Source organism: Octopus bimaculoides, chromosome 25, assembly GCF_046866305.1.
Source record: "Octopus bimaculoides isolate indiv1 chromosome 25, ASM4686630v1, whole genome shotgun sequence".
In the NCBI taxonomy this organism is placed as follows: Eukaryota; Metazoa; Mollusca; class Cephalopoda; order Octopoda; family Octopodidae; genus Octopus; species Octopus bimaculoides.
The window spans coordinates 14,506,018-14,530,056 of NC_142952.1; the positions used below are offsets into that span (position 1 = coordinate 14,506,018).

Sequence of the window (24,039 nt, forward strand, 5' to 3'; positions counted from 1 at the left end):
AAGCACCATCTGAACGTGGTCGCTGCCAGTGCCACCTGACTGGCTCCCATGCCAGTGACATGTAAAAAAGCACCCACTATACCCTCAGAGTGGTTGGCATTAGGATGGGCATCCAGTTGTAGACACCTTACCAGATCAGATTGGAGCCTGGTGCAGCCTACAGGCTTGCCAGTCCTCAGTCAAACCGTCCAACTCATGCTAGCATGGAAAACGGACGTTAAACGATGATGATGATTTTTAGTTTTGTTTGGGCGATAGCCTATCTTATGAATATGGAAAATTGCTACCTAATGACTGTGTGGGGTGTAGAAACATGTTATAATGCATTAATAAAGCCTATAAATTTCCATCTCCAAGTTACTGTTGTTATTATATACACATATATATACAAATGTGTAGGGTGAGTCGAATACTGCGTAATGAGAAGAGAGAGAATGAATGTTATCAATACCTGTAACTGCAGACCTCATGGAGGCAAAGTGGCTGAGCGCCTTTCGAGTGTTGGGCCTCATGGAGGCAATGACCAAGACCTTTGGCATTATGTCATGCATGACAAGACCCATCAAGTTAAGTGAAATCAAAGTCATGGCAGATACTGGTGTCACACAACTGGCACCCATGCCGGTGGCACATGAAAGCACTCATTACGCTCTTGGAGTGGTTGGCATGTTAGGAAGGGCATCCAACTGTAGAAAATCATGTCAAATCAGACTGGAGCCTGGCACAGCCTTCCAGTGTGCCAGCCCAGTCAAACCGTCCAACCCATGCCAGCATGGACAACAGACCTTAAATGATGATGATACAAGGACACATAAAAGATCAGAAGTGTGCAACAGGCAGATGACAAGGCAATGTGTTGTGCAGGAGGTCAAGTCTCTCAGATTTTAGTTAGCTCAGTTTACTTAGCTGAGAAAAGGTACCACAGGAAACCAAACATTCGGAAAATATGGCCTCAAGTACCGTTAATTAGCAATAATGCATCTAGTTGTATGTATACGTTTAGGTTTTGGCTGCCATTCAAACTAATTTAATTTACAGACACCACATGGTGAGATTACTTATATTGCACTTAGCAAAATAAGCGACTCATCAGACATGCTGGCCGGAGATACATAACCACTATACTAATGGAAGTAAAAATACAGTTTTGGTCAGTTTGGTAGTAAAAAACAAAAACGAAAATCAAAAACCCCCACAAAAAACAAAAGAATCTGAAACGAAAATACCCAAGCCAGGAAGGACAGAGTTACCTCCCTTGCACTACATGGTGAAATCTTTTAGAGCTACATCAAGATAGAAAATCAAGAACAGTTCATTCCAAAATGAAATTAACAGTCTCTGAGAGTTGGCTGATGATAGAAAGAAAAAATAAACTACGTCAGCATGGCATATATTCTGTTAAAAATATTTTGTAAATGTTTATTTTATATATTTATGTAAAGAGAAAAATAAGCGTAAAGTACAAAAATCAATTTTAAAGAATGAAAGTAGTGATTCAGCATTACCTCCCTTATGTTCTTAATTCCCTCCCCTTGGTTCATTCGTAAGGAGCCGCTACTTCGGTGGTTCTCAAACAGGAACCGTATAACAATCGGGGATCCACGCAAACGAAATCGCAAATTGGGGATCCACAGTAGTGTTTTAAGGGTCCATGAAAAATTTTGCTTTAGACGTATTTATTGCAAGAAACAGCGAAGTTTTTTTCTCTAATGTTTTACACAATTCGACCAATACAAGTGAATTTGTGAATAACAAAATAGATATCTTGAAAGAAGTTTCTATGAAACTAGTTTTTAAACATCGAATGGCTATGGCTATGGCTGGGGGGGGGGGGTGCACCAGCGTAATATGGTAAAAAAGATGGCTCCATAGTTGAAAAAAATGTTTAAGAACCGCTGCTCTACTTAGTCACATGGCCTGCTAGAAATAACAGCCTGATCTCATTGTAATGGAAACAGATTGTACAATGTGGTCTCATAGACTTCTGAAAAGATGAGATGCTTACGGTCGATCTAGAGCTAAAAAGACAACAACTTATAGAACCCTCTTTCTAATGTACTGAACTCCAGCATGGTCATTTGATCAGTTAGACATAGTAGTTAGCTCTCCTTCAAATCACAAATATTTACCTAAAAAAATGCATGAATAATCATAGACACAATTGTGACCATGTAGTTAAGAAGCTTGCTTCCCAACCATGTGGTCTTGGCTACAGCCCCACTGCATGATGACCTGAGCAAGTGTCTTCTACTATAACCATGGGCTGACCAAAGACTAGTTGGAGACCCAACCTTACAAGTTCTTTTACAAGGCTCAGAAAAACTGTAGGATGGCTGCAATAAGTATGTGAACCCAAGATGGGAATATGTAGAATAGAATCATAATTTACTGATCTTCCTGTGTCAGGAACTTTTCAGCATAGAACTGTAATTTAAAAAAAAAATCTTGGTGCTTATTCTTTTGGTAACTTATACCATACCATTAAGTTATGGGGACAAAAACAAACCAACATTAGTTGTGAAGTAGAAGACAAGCACAAACACAAAGGCACATAAACATACATAGATATATTCATACATACACACACAGACACACACATAAATACATTATATATATATATATATATATATATATATATGCATGTATGTATCCATCTATGTGTAAGTTTATCTATCTGTTTGCCCCACCACCACCACTTACACATAGAGAGACAGATACATGTATGTGTGTGTGTATAAATATTTATGTATACATACATATATACATACATAGACATATATATGTATGCATATATATATATTTATACACACACGCACACACACATATATATATATATACATACACATACATATATATATATATATATATATATATATATATATACACACACACATATATATATATACACACACACACACACACATATATATATATATATATATATACACACATACATATATATGTATACATATATATATATCTTAAAATATAAAATCTGTTCTGTCTGTCTGTCTGTTTGTGCGTTTATAACTTGAGTATTGTTCATCCGATCACGCTGAAATTTTAAACATGGATACATGAGAAAGCAGAGTGTTCCGTAATCTAAAAAGATTTTCAAAATTGTTAGTTTCAAAGTGAGAATCGCTATTCTTGTAATCTTTATGTCCTGTTTGTTCCACCATTAAAACAACCAGTTGCTCAGACAGTTGGCACATACCATTTCACTAGCAACAAGGGAAGTACAGGATGACAGTCAGCCAAAACAGTCTCTATGCTTGTCTCTCTTCTTTCCTCTCTCTATGGGGTTAATAATTTTAACCTTTAGTTACAGTTTCTCATTCAAACTACATAATAGGCAGAATTGTCGGATTAAGACAGTAGGGTGTTTTGAGGGAGATTTAGCTGCTATTTCTACCAAGTCTAGCTACCATGTAGAGGTCTCCCTCATTGGCTTATACATACATACATATATATATATACAATATAAATAAAATACTTAAAGCAAAAGGCGTCAAATACAAAAGCCAAAAAAAATTCCAACTTCTTGCCTAATGTGAGCCCAGAGCAATCTGTTATCTCTTACACTATTTCAGTATTACGTCTGTATTGTTATGTGAGATACTGTCCTATATATTTTATATTCCTTATGCATTCCAAAACCGAGTTACAGATTTTGACGTATGGGGTGTCAAAAGATTCAGTACAATTTTGGCTACAAATTAAACTTAATTTCCATTCACATATTTGCATTTCAAAAATTTAACATTATAATCTTTTCCATAAATCAACTATCGTAAAAATTTTATATGATGACGTCACATTTTCTATGTGTGTGTGTACCTTAAAAGACATCAATCATCATGACACACACCTTCACTCACTCACTCTCTCTCTTTCTCTCTCACATATGCAAGCACGCGCACACACATACATACATACACACACACACGTCCATTTCATATAGATGTACATACATCTTTCACTTTCTTTCTCTGTTCCTTTCGCTTTCTCTTCTTTCAATTTCTGCTCTCTTCAAATAAAATTTTTACGGATACAACTGCTTACAAAAATAGGGATTAATGTATGATTTCTTTCTATGTTCATAATTTTTTGTTTATAATATTGGGAAAAATATGCCACCAAAGAAAAGACATAATCTCTCCAGAAACAAGTATAAAGCAAGGAGGATTGTAGAAAACCGAAGGCAAGAGTCTGAGGAGAGATGAGATTTTCTCAAGATCAGCAAATGCATGTTGCAGCACTTAATGCTGGATCATTAAATCAATGTTTTAATGATTAGACAGAGGTCCAGTAGAATAGCTCTCAGGAACAGATTACGTACAAATTCGTTCTTCACAACTCCTGAAGCTGTTTTCAGATATGATCCATCCCATTCTTATAAAAATAATAACTCTGTCCAAATTGGTGTGCTAAACACAAATTGTCTTTTCTATAGAGCTTTAAAATTTTCAAATGAAACAAATGGTATGTGCTGCTCAGACAGTCAGGTAACATTGCCAGCACTACCAGCTCCTTCTCAGCCTCTTATGGATCTTCTAGAAGGAATTTCCATCCAGTCAAAGGATTTTCTAAACAATATCAGACAATACAACTCTGCAAATGACATCGTTTGGTGGATCTAAGAAGATAGATAAGCATGAATTTATGACGACATCAAAGTTCAAGGGCAAGTCTATCACCTCATTGGTTCCCTGTTACCCACAAATGAACAACCACAGTTCCTCCAAATTTACTTTATGAGTGATGTTGGACAACAAACCCGAAGGAGATGTCAACATTTCAGATGATGGGCCGTGTTAGACACAGCACCGACTGCTGCAAAAGAGAGTGAATCCACTGCCAGCTTTTCGGTGTGTTCAAAAATCACATAACCCCCACAGGTTAGGGTCTGAAATACTCCAAACGGACGCATAGAATGTTGCTTAGTCAAATTAGCCCATCATTTACTCCACAAATGTTTTGTTGTCAATGCTGCACTTTCCCATATCAGCTGTTTCAACATAACTGTAATATATTAATATACAAACTATGCCATTTTAATCCCGAGCAATATGGGGTGTCTCTGCTAGTATATACATATACATATATGCATACATATGTACTTATACACACGTATACATATACATATGTATACATATATATATACATATATATATAAGTATACACATATATATATGTATACATATACATGTACATATGTGTACATATATATATATATATATATATCTACATATATATATACATCTGCATATATATATACATCTGCATATATATATATGTATACATATACAAATATACATTGCCATGTTAGCTTGGTGATAACTATTAATATATATATATATATTATATTATATTTATTATATTTATCTTATGATATTTACTTTACTTTATATTATACTCATTTATTGTGCTTTTAATTATTAATTTTTCTATATGTGATAGTGGATTTTCATCGATGAGTTCTTGAAAATTGGTTATTTTCCCTAAAACTATATATTTTATATATACTTTATCTATAAGGCTCAATTTAATTTTAATTTTTTATAAATTGATTTTAATTGAGTTTTTTACCTGTAATTTTGGATTTTGTCCCTAATATTATTATTATATATATATATATATATATATATATATATATATATATATATATATATATCTACAGGTGATGGGCTTCCTTAATTTTCCATCTACCAAATCCACTCAATAAGGCTTCGGTCAGCCTGGACCTTTACAGTAGGAGACACTTGTCCAGAGTACCTCGCAGTGGGACTGAACCTGGAAACACGTGATTGGGAAGCAAACTTCTTTTTACCACACAACCACCACACCTGCACTTATAGCCACACCGGTGCCTATAAAGTAATTCTAAATACAATTAAAATTAATGGAAGCATTTTGCTTGAATGAATGTAAAGAGAGTGAAGCTCTGCCAATCATGTGAAACAGCTGCTGAATATAAGCAAAAGTTATTATTTCCCACAATCTGTTCAGTAATGTTTTCCATACATAGATATACTCTTTTACTCTTTTACTTGTTTCAGTCATTTGACTGCGGCCATGCTGGAGCACCACCTTTAGTCGAGCAAATCGACCACAGGACTTATTCTTTGTAAGCCTAGTACTTATTCTATCGGTCACTTTTTACCGAACCGCTAAGTGACGGGGACATAAACACACCCGCATCGATGGTCAAGCAATGCTAGGGGGACAAAAACAGACTCACAAACATGCACACACACACACATATATACGACGGGCTTCTTTCAGTTTCCGTCTACCAAATTCACTCACAAGGCCTTGGTCGGCCCGAGGCTATAGTAGAAGACACTTACCCAAGGTGTCACGCAGTAGGACTGAACCTGGAACCATGTGGTTGGTAAGCAAGCTACTTACCACACAGCCACTCCTGCACCTATGTGTATGTGTGTCTGATGTTATGAATATATTTTATATGGTTTGATTTCAATTTGTTTAATATTTCTACACTGGTCGAAAGAGCAAATCGCTGCAGGCCACAGAAACACCTCGGATTCCTGGACAGGTTACAGTATGTTAAATATATACATATTTCTTTACATGGTTGTCGTTTACTTGTTTCAGTCATTAGGCTGTGGCCATGCTGGAGCACTGCCTCCAAAAATTTTTAGCCAAATGATTTGACCCTAGTACTTATTATTTTTTGAAGTCTGGTACTTACTCTACTGGTCTCTTTTGCTGAACTACTAAGTAATGGGAATGTAAACACACCAACACGGGTTGTAAAGTGATGGGGGGGGGGGCAAATTTGGACACAGAGACATGTACACACACATGCATACATATATATATATGTATATAGATGGAAACTGAAAGAAGCCCATTGTATATATATATATATATATATATATATATATATATATATATATATATATACAATGGGCTTCTTTCAGTTTCCATCTACAAAATCTACTCACAAGATTTTAGTTGGCCTGAGGTAATAATAGAAGACACTTACTCAAGGTGTCATGCAGTGGGACTGAACCCAGAACCATGTGGTTGGGAAGCAAGCTTCTTACCGCACAACCATATTCACAGTTCATTCATTTCCCTCATGCATTTAATGTTTAAATATTCACAATCCCAATTAACTTGTAAAGAATCCTTAGAATTGTCTTCCTATAGTGTCAATAATTATTAACAGTAGGTGCTGTATGGTTTAATCCCACTTTTATCTTACAAATCTTGAGGCATCCAAGCAAAATGGGAGCAGTTCGGAAACTTGTGTACATTGAAGATGTTGACAGATTTAACAAGGACTTTACAGCCACACTAAAGAACCCTTTGTACCTAATGAAATATTCTCTATGCAGTCCCTTAGCCTGCTGAAAATAGCAGCCATATCCCTCTCAAATCACACCCTTTTGTCTTACATTGAATAATATACTCCCTGACATATACCAATTTGGAAATATCACAGTGGGAAGACATTTAATCCTAAATCTTTTCTATCAGGACTTGTCTAGGGTCAAACAACGACAACATTGTATAACATACCTTGCTCTCATCTGACGAACAGCTTCAACAGGTAGTTTACCTCTAACAACGGAGATATTGACTCCAGCTTTCTCGAACACAGTTCCATCTTGTAGGATACAAGTTATGCCGCCGCCACCATCTACCTGAGGAAGAGAGAAGAAAAAGACAGAAGTTAACTAGCTGGAGTAAAAGAGTGGGTTTTATTTTCCATGAAGCAGTGAATTAGTAGAGTTCTTACAATATTGGATAGAACATGTTATTGTGTTTGTTCTGACCTACTGCTTCCTCCCTTCAAATCTAACCAAAGTCAACTTTGCCACACAAAAACCAACCTCCTCAACTGTGAAAAATTTTTTACACAAATTGTTTGCAAACCTTGGCATCTCAGAAAAGACAGTGTCTGAGACAATGGAGAACAATTTATGTCTAGCAAATTTTTAAAATTTTGTGAAATGTTTGTGGCAGAACATATAACTATGGTGCCATACCATCCCAGATCTAATGGACAGGCAGAAAGCTTTGTCAATACCTTCAAAAGAGCCCTTAGAAAATAGAATAAGGAAGTCATGGATGAGGTAGGATGTGTGGTAAGTAGCTTGCTTACCAACCACATGGTTCCGGGTTCAGTCCCACTGTGTGGCACCTTGGGCAAGTGTCTTCTACTATAGTTTCGGGCCGACCAAAGCCTTGTGAGTGGATTTGGTAGACGGAAACTGAAAGAAGCCCGTCATACATATGTATATGTATATATATATATATGTGTGTGTTTGTGTGTCTGTGTTTGTCCCCCCAACATTGGTTGACCACCGATACTGGTGTGTTTACGTCCCCGTAACTTAGTGGTTTGGCAAAAGAGACCGATAGAATAAGTACTAGGCTTACAAAGAATAAGTCCTGGGGTTGATTTGCTCGACTAAAGGCGGTGCTCCAGCATGGCCGCAGTCAAATGACTGAAACAAGTAAAAGAGTAAAAGAGAGAGAGAGAGTGTACCGTGTGACACCAAATCTGAATACACCAGTAGGTAGCTCCCCTGCAGAGCTGATGTTTACAAGGAAAGTAAAATCAGTCTTTGATAAATTGCAACCTAGAAGAAAGAAAAAGTGCCAGGGAAGACAGCAAAATTCTTGAAATTTGGTTAAAAGGTGTTTATGAGGGCATACAAGAATGGAAAGCAGAGTTGCGAAGATGGCATAATTACCAAATGCCTAGGTAAAATGATGTGTTGGGTAAAAAGTAGAGAAGGCATAAAGGAAAAACACAGGAACCAACTGAAAAAGAGATTTGTGGAAAGCAGATCAAAGAAGTTGCAGAAACCGATGGAATGGTTGTATGATACATTCCAAATACCAACACTACTGCAAGTGATTGAACCAGGTGTGCAAGTGAGAAGAAAGAAAACACACAAAGTTCTTGAAAATAGATACCAAGCACAAAAGATATTAAATTGTAGGAAAAAAATAGAAAAACTCAAAAAAGGGAGGCAGGGTGAATAAAAAAAAATATTGCTAAATTGAATGACACTTCCTAAGAAAAACTTAAAAGGGGAGATGCTGTGGGGAACTCGTAATAATGATACACCCCTCCCATGTGACGAATGGAATAACCTGGTCACTATAAGCAAAGAGAAGTACATGAAGTACCAGAGTACGTAGTAAGTAGTCAAGAGATAGTCATGTCTTTACTGGTTTTACTAAGTATACTGCATACCGAAATGGGTGTTATAATAATCCAGCATTTTAAGGAATATAACAAAAATCAAAGGCAAACGTTTTGGGATCATTGTCGCAGTCACCATTGTCATTTAATGTTGTTGTTGTCATATCATTGTCAGCATCATTTAACATCCATTTTCCATGCTGACATGATTTGAAAGGAGCTGGCAAGCCAGAAGGCTGCACCAGGCTTCACTGTCTGTTTTGGCAGGGTTTTTTACAGTTGGATGCCCTTCCTAACACCAACCACCTTACAGAGTGGCCTGGGTGCTTTTTACATGGCACCAGCATTGGTGAGGTATCTATATCTGGAAATTCAAGAGTACAGAGTGTTTGAACTGAAATCATTTATTTATCACTCCAGAAGAGGCTTGAGAATCTGGTATGTTTCTGGCCATTCTTATAAAATAACCATAGTATCTAACTTTCCACTTTGAAGTGAGCAAATACCACTACAGAGACACTCAAATTAGAGTGAAATACAACAGTGAACTTGATGAAAGCATGAAGGTAAAGCTTATGATAAATTTGATGTCAGTACATATCCAGGTTTATCACTGTCATGAGGAGAAATTTGATATTGTTTAATACATAATTTGATAACATTGTAAATATAATTTGATATCATTAAATACACAATGAAATTGAAAAGTTAAAATTAAATTAGAGTCAGTGAATGCAATGTACACAATCAAATTAATTTCAATGTTTACTGGATATCACACGAAAGAATTGGTGAGATTTGGTATCATCATTCTATCTTTCTGATGAGGGAGTGAAAATGGAAGGATAAACATATCATTAAATGAATCATAACATAAATGGGATTGCAGAAGCAAAGAGAGAACCTCCTGCTTGAAGGCTGGCTGTGATTGCAATATAATTTCCCCTCTCTCTTTCTTTCTATGCATGTGTTTGTGTGTGTATGTGTGTATACATACATACATACATACATATATATATATATATATATATATATATATATATATATATATATATATATATATATATATATATATATATGTGTGTGTGTGTGTGTGTGTGTGTATGTGTGTGTGTGTGTGTGTGTGTGTGTGTATATATATATATATATATATATATATATATATGCAAGTAAAAATAAATACAAAAAAAGGGGTTTTGTATGATTGTATATAGAGGAATATATTATTTTGTTTAAAAGAGTTCCAACACTGTCTGTTTTTTATGTTTTATTTATATTCCTGCAAAACCAATGTGGGATATAGAATATGGAATATACAATATATAATATAATATACAATATATAATATAAAATAAAAATGGATGGTACAATGAAATAAAGTATTGAATGTCTTATTGAATATATGGAATATGTCTTATTGAATAGATGAAATATTGAGTGTTCAATATAAAGGATTAAATATATAAAGGTGAATACGTATTTTCTATAAAGTCTGTCATACCAGCCATGATGAAATACCACAAGGTATAGAAAATACGTATTCGCCTTTATATATTTAATCCTTTATATTGAACACTCAATATTTCATCTATTCAATAAGACATATTCCATATATTCAATAAGACATTCAATACTTTATTTCATTGTACCGTCCATTTTTATTTTATATTACATATTGTATATTCCATATTCTATATCCCACATTGGTTTTGCAGGAATATAAATAAAACATAAAAAACAGACAGTGTTGGAACTCTTTTAAACAAAATAATATATATATAATCCAAGAGAGTTAGGGGTTGAGGATTCAACCCACTAAGGGATAGTATCTATCCAATATACTGCTGGGAGGGTACCCAATTATTGTTACACTAGTGTTATACCAAGTGCAATAAGTGGGTGCGGGTAAAAGGGGGTTATTTTACCCTATATATATATATATATATGTGCATATATGGGTACAGGACGTCACCAACAGTAAATAACATGAAATACGAAAACAAATGAGTTAAATACACAAATATCCCCTCGTTCAGGTCTAACGACCCTCCATGTTTGTTTTCATTTGGTTTCCCTGTATGTCTCCACTGTCCTGTTTTTGTTCCTAACTTTGACCCTCCATAAATCCAAAATTTTATTTTGGTATTTATGGGAGCAACTATCTTCGAAGACTTATATTGTCATTAATTGCTCGAAATGTCAAGTAGATAGACAACCAACAACTGATGAAGGTTCATTCTTTGTATTACTTGTCCTTTTTTTCTCTTGTTATTTGTGTATTTAACTTATTTGTTTTTGTATTTTATGTTGTTTACTGTTGGTGATGTTCTGTAGCCATATATGCATATATATATTATATATATATTATATATTTTATTTAGTTGAACGCCACGCATCCATTTCCAAGTAAGTTTATATCATCATCATCAACATTTAACGTCCACTTTCCATGCTGGCATGGGTTGGACGGTTTGACTGAGGACTGGTGAGCCAGGGGCTGCACCAGGCTCAATCTGGGCCTGTTAGCAGTTTAAGCTTAAAGGAAAATTAATAAACAAGGGTATTATTTTGTTCCTAGAGAGCCAATGAGTCTAGCTTAGCAATGAGTAACAAGAGAGCCAACAAATCTTTAGTAAGCCAATGAATCTCTTGTAAACGAATGAAATTCTAGCTAGTCAGTCTCTTGTAGGCCAATGAATCTAGCTCATCAATGAGTTTTTAGTTAATGAATGAGTCTCTAATGAGCTAATGATAAAGTCTCCACTGAACCAACTATCAAGTCTCTATATGCTTGTTTCACCAGTTAGAAACAGAAACTAAACTGCCCTCAAACCCCATACACTAGCATCTTCAAAAAGACAGGAGAATCTTGTATAGTCTGCTCAATGAAAGCTGATCCAGGGTTAAACAATGACCGCCCCCACCAACCTTACATGTAACTACCACTGTCACTGACGCATGCTTACTATTTTACTACATATTTTGATGGACAGGGTAAGTTATATTTTCTTTCTATAGAAAGGAAAGAACTGTTGATATAAAGAAATTGATAAAAATTTCTGTAACTTTCCCTAGTTTTCTTGTCCATCTTCAGTATAGAGGTTGAGTTGAATATTTCACAGACAATAATTAAGACAGGAATTCATTCTCTGAGATTTTTCTTTTTATTTAACTTCATTTTACTTTATTTATTTATTATTCGAAGATCAAAGTGCTAATGTGATTTAATGGCTTAGATGGTGAAGTGTATCACTCGTGGAATTAGTTTCAATTGAAGAGTGAACAAGTAACAAATTAAATTAAGTGAACACAATTAGAAGAATGTGTCTGCGATAAGAAAGGTTTCTATATGTGTCATGTGAGCTCAGAGTATTGGCTGAGCTAAAGATAAGCTCAGCAAATTAAATGCGTTAAGTACTGAAGGAAAAGACGAACAATGATGGTGGATGGGAAAAATGGAAAAACCAATTCCTGTCTGCTAATGGAGAGATTAAAAACTTGTCTTTGGCGAATTAAGGTTGAAGATTGATGGAGGTTAAAACAAATGAAATTCATATTAATAGAAAACTAATTACACAGTATTCAGTTAAGTAAGGAAAAAAAGTATTACCTTTGTTCTGTACACAGACACACATATGAATATATATATATATATATATATATATATATATATATACAGCTATACATACATACATATATACATTCATACATACATACATACATACATAACTACAGCTGTGTGTGAATATGTAAAATATGACATATACTTCATACACTACACACAGAGAAAGAGAGAAGGAGAGATGCAGTATATCGCATACATTATGAATACATCAGCATCACACACATATTCATATTAAATATATAAATATAAAATATAGAAAGTTCTATATTTATTTTAGGAGACCAGTTCTTACTCTGTCATATGCATTATCCATCTTTTCAGTTTAAACCAAAATTATGTATGTCTGCTAATATTTAATTGCACAGAGCACATTAATTCACAGCATGTTTTTACATTTCGTACTGACACTACTTGTGAGACTAAATATAGCTTTAAAAAGCATCTTTATTGTACTAAAATTCAATGTGTACCAGTGTTTGAGTGAAAACAGTGCATTTTAGCAATGGAGTGATTTGACTAATGTAATCTTAGACACAACTCCTTTTACTTAAAACACTTTCCAGCATTTCTGGCACTTGAACCCTCAAAAGAGAAGAATTTTGTTCCATATTATATTAACGTGGAAAAGCAACTTATCTCTATTGCTGGAAGAAAGATAATAAGAAAATAAAGTGAGCATTCAGGAAGAAAAAAGATAAAGAAGTCTGAGAATAATGATCCTGCAAATTTGCCTGTTTGTATATGTGTGACTGAAACAAGGGTAAAGCACTGAAACAAGTAAAAGAGCAAAAGGCACTTGTTTCAGCAGAATCAAAGGTCATTTTTACACATGTATGCAACTGCATTATATAATGTGTCTTTACTTTTTTCTAAGACAGTAGGATGTGATTTTTAAGGAGATTTGGCTGCTGTTTCTAGCAGAGCAAGCAAACACATGGAGGCTCCCATGTTATCTTGTATTGATACTAGTGATGATGACAATGATGATGATGACAATGATGATGATGACAATGATGATGATGACAATGATGATGATGATAGCAATAGTGTTGATGTTAATACCAATGATGTTGGTTTTATTGGTAATGATGTTAGTGGTGGTGATGATGGTGGCATAGATGTTGGTGATGCAGTTGATGGTGGTGTGGTGATCACAAAAAATATATACACACAATAATATGAAATCAAATAAAACTAAAAGTAATGTATTACCTAATCCTATTATATCTATTTGACAGACGCAACTGTTGCCATTGCGTTTAAGAAACAATTGTACAAACTGTCAGATAAAAAATACAGATACATGGCGCAAGAGTGGCTGTGTGGTAAGTAGCTCGCTTACCAACCACATGGTTCCAGGTTCAGTCCCACTGCGTGGCACCTTGGGCAAGTGTCTTCAACTATAGCCTCGGGCTGACCAAAGCCTTGTGAGTGAATTTGGTAGACGGAAACTGAAAGAAGCCCATCGTATATATATATATATATATATATATATATATATATATATATGTGTGTGTGTGTGTGTGTGTGTATGTATGTGTGTCTGTGTTTGTTCCCCCCACCCATCGCTTGACAACCGATGCTGGTGTGTTTACGTCCCTGTAACTTAGCGGTTCGGCAAAAAGAGACCGATAGAATAAGTACTAGGCTTACAAAGAATAAGTTCTGGGCTCGATTTTCTCGACTAAAGGCGGTGCTCCAGCATGGCCACAGTCAAATGACTCAAACAAGTAAAAGAGACTAAAAGAGTATACAAATCTATCCACTCTCTACTGGAAACCCTCCTCTTCCAGTAAGGTTCAAAACTTTAAAGCTGTCAGCAAAAATATCAGCACAATGAAGGTCAAATGAGACGAGAAGTGGTGGAGCAAAAGCTGAGCTTATATTGGTATTTCTAATACTTGGCTTCAAGTTTCGGTTTAAAATCTTTTAAAGCACTTCTATATTCTTTTAAAAATAAGGTGTTCTTATTTTTAGTTTGGTTTGATCATACTGGAGCTGATTCACTGCCCTCAGCCAATGTTTCTTTATCATTAGATACCTGAACTTCTTTCAATCTTTCAAAAAATATTCGCTCACCACATGTATTTTTTAAATACTTGCTTTTGAAGAAATAAAATAAGAGTAGTAACATCATTTTGTCTTTTAAAGAGTGTTGCTCCAAAAGATTCTGAATGGTAACAAAATCCTTCATTAACTTCATTTCTGACAACAAAAACTGGATTCATACTTCAGCCATGACTAAATTTGTCTTCTAGAAATACGGATTTTAAAGAACTATTTCAGTGAGGTGAAGTATATCCATTAGGCTTTGTAGAATATTCCATTCAGCATATGATATTGTCTCCATGGATCCAATCACTCTAAGAGCCTTAAGTCTGCATTATTTGTTTTTCTTTCAGAAGCCTTTTATCAATGGCCAAAAGACTATTTCAAGGAAAAGTAGTTTACAATGAAGTAAAAATTTAATTATGATTTTATGTCATACTTAATAAAATCTTGTAACTGCTCATTTTTTTAGATGGAGATTTACAAAATATTTTTGCATATTTTTCTAAATTTATTGCTTTACAGTTTTCTTCAAGCTCCAGGGAAGATTCATTTTCATTGTTATTTGCAAAAATTAATAATTGCTTTAACATGCATCTGATATTTTAATGTAGGTGCAGGTGTGGCTGTGTGGGTAAGAAGTTTGCTTCCTACATGGTTTTGGGTTCAATCCCGCTGTGTGACATCTTGGGCAAGTGTCTTTTACTATAGCTCTGCACCAGCCAATGTTTTGTGATTGAATTTGGTAGATGGAAATTGAAAGAGGCTGTCGTTTCTTTCTTTCTCTGTCTGTCTGTCTGTCTCTCTCTCTCTACACACACACATGAATAAGTACATAAATGCAAAGCAAGGTGGAAAAATTAGTACTCGAATACTGAAGGTAGAGCAGCATGCTTTTGTTAAAACATAATAATCATTATCACAACTGCTTGATGAACGATAACGTGAAACTCTGGAATAAGAGTTTGTGAAGATTTTTGGGGGGTTTAATAATAGTACATACATACAAACATACATTACATGCTTACATACTTACATGCATTTGTCTGTATGTCCTTGTGTTTGTACCTCCATCATTAGAGTAATGAAAATGGAAAGTTTAATCAAGATCATTATCATTTACTGCTGCTTACTCCACCTGCAGCAGAATGTGCACTAATACGAGATAATTACTTTTATTGTCTGAATCTATGTTACCAGACATACCATATGTTAGTTTCATCAGCCATACTCTTCTGTGCTGGCTTAAGGAAGACGGTATTAATTTTGGAGCTTTCCTTCTCCTAGATTGATTGCTTTCATTGCTGTTAAGGAGCTCAATCAACCCTAAAAGAAATCTATCCTATAGGAAAGACCTTGACAGGTACTACTGTTCCAAGTCAGAATGGTCCTGGGAGTAATGGTAATTAAGGAGCTGTAGTGGAAGCGTGATCACACATGAACTTTAGCTGCCCACATTGAGGTTTTTTTTTTTACTACTTTTTGGTTCACTGCTTGATAGTTGGATCCATTCAGTTTTGCTTGGACTATCCACCCCTTTAACGTGTGGGACTGTGTGATGCCTGTGTGCAAACAGCCATGCTACATGACAGTGAAACATGGGCTGTGACAGCTGAGGACATGCACAGGCTTGAAAGAAATGAAGCCAGTAAGCTTTGCTGGGTGTGCATGTTCAACAGTGTGTAAGCATCTTGAGAGAAAAGTTAGGCATGAAAGGCATCAGATGTGGCATGCAAGAGAGATGATTGCACTGGTATGGTCATGTGATGTGTATGGACGAGGACAACTGTGTAAAAAAAGTGCTGATGTCTAACTGTGGAGGGAGCCTGTGATAGAGGTAGACCCAGGAAGATATGGAACGAAGTGGTGAAGCATGATCTTTGAACTTTGAGCCTCACAGAAGCAATGACTAGTGACCAAGACCTTTGCTAATATGCTTGAGAAGACCCCGTCAAGCCAAGTGAATTCATAGTCAAGGCTGATGTTGGCATCATGTAACTGGTACCCATGCTGGTGGCACATAAAGAGAACCGGTGGAGCATTGGGCCTCATAGAGGCAAAGTGGCTGAGTTCCTTTCGAGTGCTGGGCATCACAGTGGCAAAAGTGGCTGAGTTCCTTTTGAATGTTGGGCCTCACAGAGGCAATGACCGAGACCTTTGGCATTATGCTGTGCTTGAGAAGAAGACCCATCAAGCTGAGAAAAATTGCTGTCATGGCAGCTACCAGTGTCACACAAATGGCACCTGAGCTGGTGGTACATAAAAGCATCCATTACACTCTCGGAGTGGTTGGTGTTAAGAAGGGCATCCAGCCGCAGAAAACCATGCCATATCAGACAGGAGTCTGGTGCAGCCTTCCAGCTTACCAGCTCTGGTCAAACCGTCCAACCCATGCCAGCATAGACAAAGGACATCAAATGATGGTGATGATGATGATGACTAGCCTAGCATCTGTTCATCAGCTATAAAATGGGAAGTTTTGGCCCACTAAGTCCCTAGGGAGGAGAGTTTTGCTATGAGCAACCTGAGATCTTGATGTGAGAACTGGTTGATTTCACTTTAATTCAAACCGGAATCCTTGACATTATGCTTTGCATTTTACCAACATTTGAATAGAATTGTAGCCAGAGTTTTTGTGATGCTGTATTTCAGGTTTTTCTATCTTCATTTTTATGAGCATTTAAAACTATACATTGTATTGACATTTATTAATGTCCTACCAGTTTGCTGTATCAAATTTTAGCAACAGTAATAAATATTTCTTTGCGGTCAATTACAACTTGTCTTTGAATTTGTTTATTATTAACCATCCTGAATTCATTTAACAGAGGACATAATATATCAGACCTTAAAACTGCAATTCATACAACCATGTACATACCTTATAGCTAAAGAGTGACTCCATGATCCTCACAACTCCAGAACTCCCTAACTGGATCTTCACCACAGGATGCAGTTTTATGTCATACTTGAAGTAGTTGCCTCCATGGTATGAATGAATTTATGTTATTGGACATATCTCACGTTAGTTTCATCAGCCATACTCTTTTGGGTTAGGGCATGTTGGATTATGGTATTAATTTTGGAGCTGTCCACCTAGATTGATTGCTTCCACTGTAGCTAAGGAGCTCAATCTACTCGAAAGAAAAATCTATTTAATCCATAGATGGAACCCTAAGAGGTACTACAATTCTGGGTTAGAACAGACCTGGAAGTAACAGCAATTAAGGGGTGACTCCATTCTCCCCACAATTCCAGAACCCCCATACCGGAGTCTCGTCACTGGACATAGTTTAATGTCATACTCTGGACAAAAGATAATTTCAACAGTTAATAAAGAAATAACAAGTTGAAAAGAAAAAAGAAATTAAAAAAAAAAGACAAGAATCTCATGTAATGGTTTATATTTGAAATTAGAATTTTTATGTTTAATTTTGTTTCCACTTTCCTATCTTCATCAGATTCTTTTATATAAAACATTTGAGTTTTCAAACATTCATAAACATTTTCTGATAAATATAATACAATTTCCATAGGAAAGTCTTTGAATGTTGAAGATTTAATTCCAGTGAGACTTGTGCTGAACAGAAATACAAACAAAGTGTGAGAGAAAGAGAGAGAAAGAGGTATGGATGCTGCATTCCTATGAAGCTATTGTGTGGAAGATTTTGAAATGTTGAACATCTTAGTGGATGCGTGACTATGAGAACAAACAGATTTATAGAAGGAAGGCAAGGGAGATAATCTAATCTCTTTTAACATGAACTCCAAATAAACTGGTGAGAGGGGAAGATGTATGTATGTGTGTGTATGAGTGCCTATGCATATGAGTGTGTGTGTGTGCTGTTTGTATGTGTAAGTGAAGATTGAGGAATGGAATTAAGCTATCATTTATCTCACAGCAGGAAGGCATTTTCAAATTTTATATATATATATATATATATATATAATTAAAAGGATAGAGACGCTTATTTTGAATGTACAAATAATTTACTCGGCAGAAGGTAGCATTCAGATAAAAGCGTCATTTAATAAAGTTACAATATTGCTGTCCTTGCTTCCACCACCACCACCACCACCACCACCACCACCACCATCACTTCCTCTACCCCCACCTTTCCTAGTGATGCAACATCAGTATACTTCCATGCTGTCACAGTTTCAATAGTCGTACAATATTTCTTTGATCCATCCATCTATTTATACTGTGTAGTAATGTTTGTTACAGCCAACAACATATCTAAATTTTGCATCCTCAACTCCAACCCCACTTCCACCAGGTGGTCATTTCCAAGCACTGGGTTTCAGGTTCAATCTCACTGAACCTTGGGCACTTCAGGCAAAAGTGTCTTCTACTCCAGCCCTGGGCTGACCAAAGTCTTGCGTATGAATTCAGTAGACGGAAACTGAAAGAAGACTGTTGTTTTATGTGCAATTATGTGTGTGTGTGTGAGTGAGTCGGGCTGTGTGTGTGTATACACGAGTAGGGCTCTGTGTTATTTCTTTACTACCCACAAGGGGCTACACACAGAGGGGACAAACAAGGACAGACAAACGGATTAAGTCGATTACATCGACCCCAGTGCATAACTGGTACTTATTAATTGACCCTGAAAGGATGAAAGGCAAAGCCGACCTCAGCAGAATTTGAACTCAGAACATAGCGGCAGACGAAATACCGCTAAGCATTTCGCCTGGCATGCTAACGTTTCTACCAGCTCGCCACTCTGTGTGTGTATACACATGGGTAGGGCTGTGCGTGTGGGTGTGTGTATGTATGGTTAGGTCTGTGTGTGTGTGTGTGTGTGTGTGTGTTTGATTACATCTTTCTTGATTCTACAGAAACCGTAGTATATAGATGTTGTTATTGATGGCTCTGTTAACAAATCACCTGCTTACTTTAAGTCTCTTGAGCTAAGGTCCCTTAGTTGAAAACAAGTAAGGGTTAGTGACAAAAAGAGCATCCAGCAGTAAATCAGTGCTTCAATAACACATCTGTCAAAATCATGCAAGCATGGAAATAAAAAAAGGAAAGTGAACAAAATATAAGTGCAAGTATGGCTATGTGGTAAGAAGCTTGCTTCTTAACAACATGGTTCTGGGTTCAGTCCACTGTGTGGCATCTAAAGCAAGTGTCTTCTAAAATAGCCTTGGATTACTCAGGTTGTTGCCAGTGCCACTGGACTGACTCCTGTGCAGGTGGCATGTAAAAAACACTATTTGAGCGTGGCCGTTGCTAATACCACCTGACTGGCCCTTGTGCCGGTAGCATGTAAAAGCACCCACTGCACTCTCGGAGTGGTTGGCATCCAGCTGTAGAAACTCTGCCAGATCAGATTGGAGCCTGGTGCAGCCATCTGGTTCACCAGTCCTCAGTCAAATCGTTCAACCCATGCTAGCATGGAAATCAGACGTTAAACGATGATGATGATGATGATGATGATGATGATGATGATGATGATGATGATGATGACCATCACTAGTGCTTTTTATATGGCACCATCACCAGTGTCTTTTCAGGTGGCACCAGCACCAGTTCTTTTCACATGGTACCAACATCAGTGCTCTTTATGGGCAAGCATTACTAAGGGGGTTTTAGGGTAACAATTCTGTTCTGTTGTAGGGGGCAGGTCATCAATGAAGAAGTTTTAAAATGATTTTTTTTTTTAGTTATGTTGCTTTTTGAGCTTAGTTGCACATCTTGGAACCAATTACCAATGTAATTTGAGGTATGCCTGATTAGTGTGTGTGTGTGTGTGTGTGTTATATCACTGGTGTGTGGCAGACACTGTAGGGAAATATTAGAATAAAATGAAACAAAGGAAGTTAGTTGATATGTGGGAGATTGTAATTTAGTGATGCTGAAGTGGGAGAAAATTAATAAATAGATGCTCTAGGGATGATGTGGGATGATGACGATGGTGATAATGATGATGATGTGGGATGATACTGATGGAGATGGTTGTGATGATAATGACAATGGCAGTGGTAGTGATGATGATGATGATGATGATAGCGACAACGAGGCTATTAATGATGATCAACAGGGTAGTAGTGGTGATGGTGAGGGCAGTGGTGGTGATGATGATGATGATACTGAAGATGATGATAATGATGGTAGTGGTGTTGGTGGTGAAGATATTCATGATGGTAACGGCAGCGATGATAATGTCAGTAATGAAGATGAAGGCGGTGGTGGTGGTGATAATAACAGTGGTAATAATGGTCATAATCATGATGATGATGATGGTGGCATGCATGACAATTATAACTACTACTTCATATATCCAACCCCTGCTGATGACCTAACCACGTGACTTAACCATCACTGATTGTGGCTGATGAATCTATCTCTATCTTAGAGGACACATAATATCAGCTATAAGTGTTGATAAGAGGAAGCTGTATAATAATAATAATAATAATAATAATAATAATAATAATGATAATGATAATAACACTAAAAAAAAATAATAATAACAATAATAATAATAATAATAATAATAATAATAATAATAATAATAATAATAACACTAAAAAAAAATAATAATAATAATAACACTAAAAAAAAAAAATAATAATAATAATAATAACACTAAAAAAAAATAATAATAACAATAATAATAATAATAATAATAATAATAACACTAAAAAAAAAATAATAATAATAATAATAACACTAAAAAAAAAAAAAAAAAAAAAATAATAATAATAATAATAATAACACTAAAAAAAAACAAAAATAATAATAATAATAATAATAATAATAACACTAAAAAAAAAAATTTTTTAAATAATAATAATAATAATAAAGAGTGGCTTGAAATGAAGGAAAATTGAAATGATGTACAATGGGAAGAGAACTCTAATGATATAATGTTTTAAAAAAAAAATCACAAAGGATCTGTTAAAAAAAAAGATTTAAAAAAATATCAAAAAAATGAAACAAAACAATACTTAAGCAGCCTCAGAGCAGAATGGCACTTGGTATTTTAGCATCAGATATTTACAAAAAAAAAAAGACATACATAAATGAATAAATAAAGTAAAATATAATATAATATAATAAAACAGAAAAAAAAAATGTTTTAAAATGAGGTAATCTACAATTAAAAATTAAATTTTAATTATTTTAATTGGTTTTTCACTAATCATTTTAATCACAATGAAGAATAAATTATAGAAAGATTAGTTTGGAAAAGAAGGAGCTGATCACACTAATTCTGTTAATGCAATTTTCTGAAAGAATGTCTCTGTTCCAGTCTCATCACAGATGTGATAAGACTAATGTATTCACAGAATCATTCAGCAACAACAACAACAACAATAGGCACAAGGCCTTAAATTTTGTTGGGTGGAAGACAAAGTTTCACTGGTGGAATTTGAACTCGGAATGCAAAGCTGGAAGAGATGCTGCTAAGCATTTTGTCCTGTGATGCTAACAATTCTGCCAACTTACCACTTTAATAATAATAATAATAATATGTTGTTGGCAGTCCGTCGCTTACGACGTCGAGGGTTCCAGTTGATCCGATCAATGGAACAGCCTGCTCGTGAAATTAACGTGCAAGTGGCTGAGCACTCCACAGACGCGTGTACCCTTAACGTAGTTCTCGGGAATATTCAGCGTGACACAGAGTGTGACAAGGCTGACCCTTTGAATTACAGGCACAACAGAAACAGGAAGTAAGAGTGAGAGAAAGTTGTGGCGAAAGAGAACAGCAGGGTTCGCCACCATCCCCTGCCGGACCCTCATGGAGCTTTAGGTGTTTTCGCTCAATAAACACTCACAACGCCCGGTCTGGGAATCGAAACCACGATCCTATGACCACGAGTCCACTGCCCTAACCAATAATAATAATCTTTTCTACTATAAGCACAAAGCTTGGAATTTTGGGGGAGAGGAATTGTCGATTACACCAACCCCAGTAATTCACTGGTACTTAATTTATTGATCCTGAAAGGATGAAAGGCAAAGTTGACCTCGGTGAAATTTGAACTCAGAATGTAGCAACAGATTAAATTCTTATTTCTTTATTGCCCACAAGGGGCTAAACATAGAGGGGACAAACAAGGACAGACAAATGGGTTAAGTCGATTACATCGACCCCAGTGCGTAACTGGTACTTAATTTATCGACCCCGAAAGGATGAAAGGCAAAGTCGACCTCGGCAGAATTTGAACTCAGAACGTAACGGCAGACGAAAAACCACTAAGTATTTTGCCCGGCATGCTAACGATTCTGCCAGCTCGCAACAGATTAAATTCTGTTAAGCATTTCACCCGGCGTACTAACAATTCTGCCATCTCACTGCTTTAATAATAATAATAATAATGATTTCAAATTTTTTCCACAAGGGCAGCTTGGGGGAGGGGATTAAGTCAATTACAGTAACCCCAGTGTTTCACTGGTCCTTATTTTATCAACCCTGAAAAGATGAAAGGCAACGTTGACCTCGGCAGAATTTGAACTCAGAACGCAAAACTGGACAAAATACCACTAAGCATTTTGCTCAGTGTGCTAATGATTCTGCCAGAGGCTCAAGGCCAGGAATTTGGGGTGGGTCGAGGCTAGTTGATTACATCGACCCCAGTGCTCAACTGGTACTTATTTTATTAATCCTGAAAGGATGAAAGGCAAAGTCAATCTCAGCTAGATTTGAACTCAGAGCACAAGAAAAACTGCCAAGCATTTTGTCTGGCATGCTAACCATATTTCCAGTTCAAGAATAATAAATGATAACAATCCTTTCTACAAAGGCACGAGGCATGAAATTACATTGTCCCCCAGTATTTGAGTGGTATTTATTTTACCCTGAAAGGATGAAAAGCAAAATTGACCTTGGCAGAATTTGAACTCAGAACATAAAACGGAAGAAAGCCACTAAGCATGTTGTTGTCTGGCATGCTAATGATTCAACCAGCTCACCAATGGAAGCATTAATAACAGCATCAATAGTTTCTTGCTCATGTTCAAAGTTAATTCTGATATAGAAAGGATATAAGCATTCAAATTATCTCCAATATATTATTAATTCTTATTTAATGGACACTACAAAAACAGAAAGCTAAGTTTAACCATCACAAGTAGAATTTCACAATGAGAAGTTATTTCATAATTACTTAGGAATATTGCTACTGTTGCTGTGTAGCCCTAGCTCAACTCTGATGA

General features: G+C 35.9%; 1 protein-coding gene across 4 annotated transcripts in view; it reads right to left on the reverse strand.

The window, feature by feature from the left end:
* LOC106870177 (oxygen-dependent coproporphyrinogen-III oxidase) overlaps window positions 1-24,039 on the reverse strand; it is a 326,333-nt gene that overhangs the window by 11,770 nt on the left and 290,524 nt on the right. For all 4 annotated transcript variants that reach the window (XM_052976448.2, XM_052976449.2, XM_014916177.3 and 1 more), the window contains one exon: window positions 7,555-7,679. In XM_052976448.2, coding sequence (XP_052832408.1) covers window positions 7,555-7,679 — 125 coding nt within the window. The remainder of the gene's footprint in view (window positions 1-7,554; window positions 7,680-24,039) is intronic.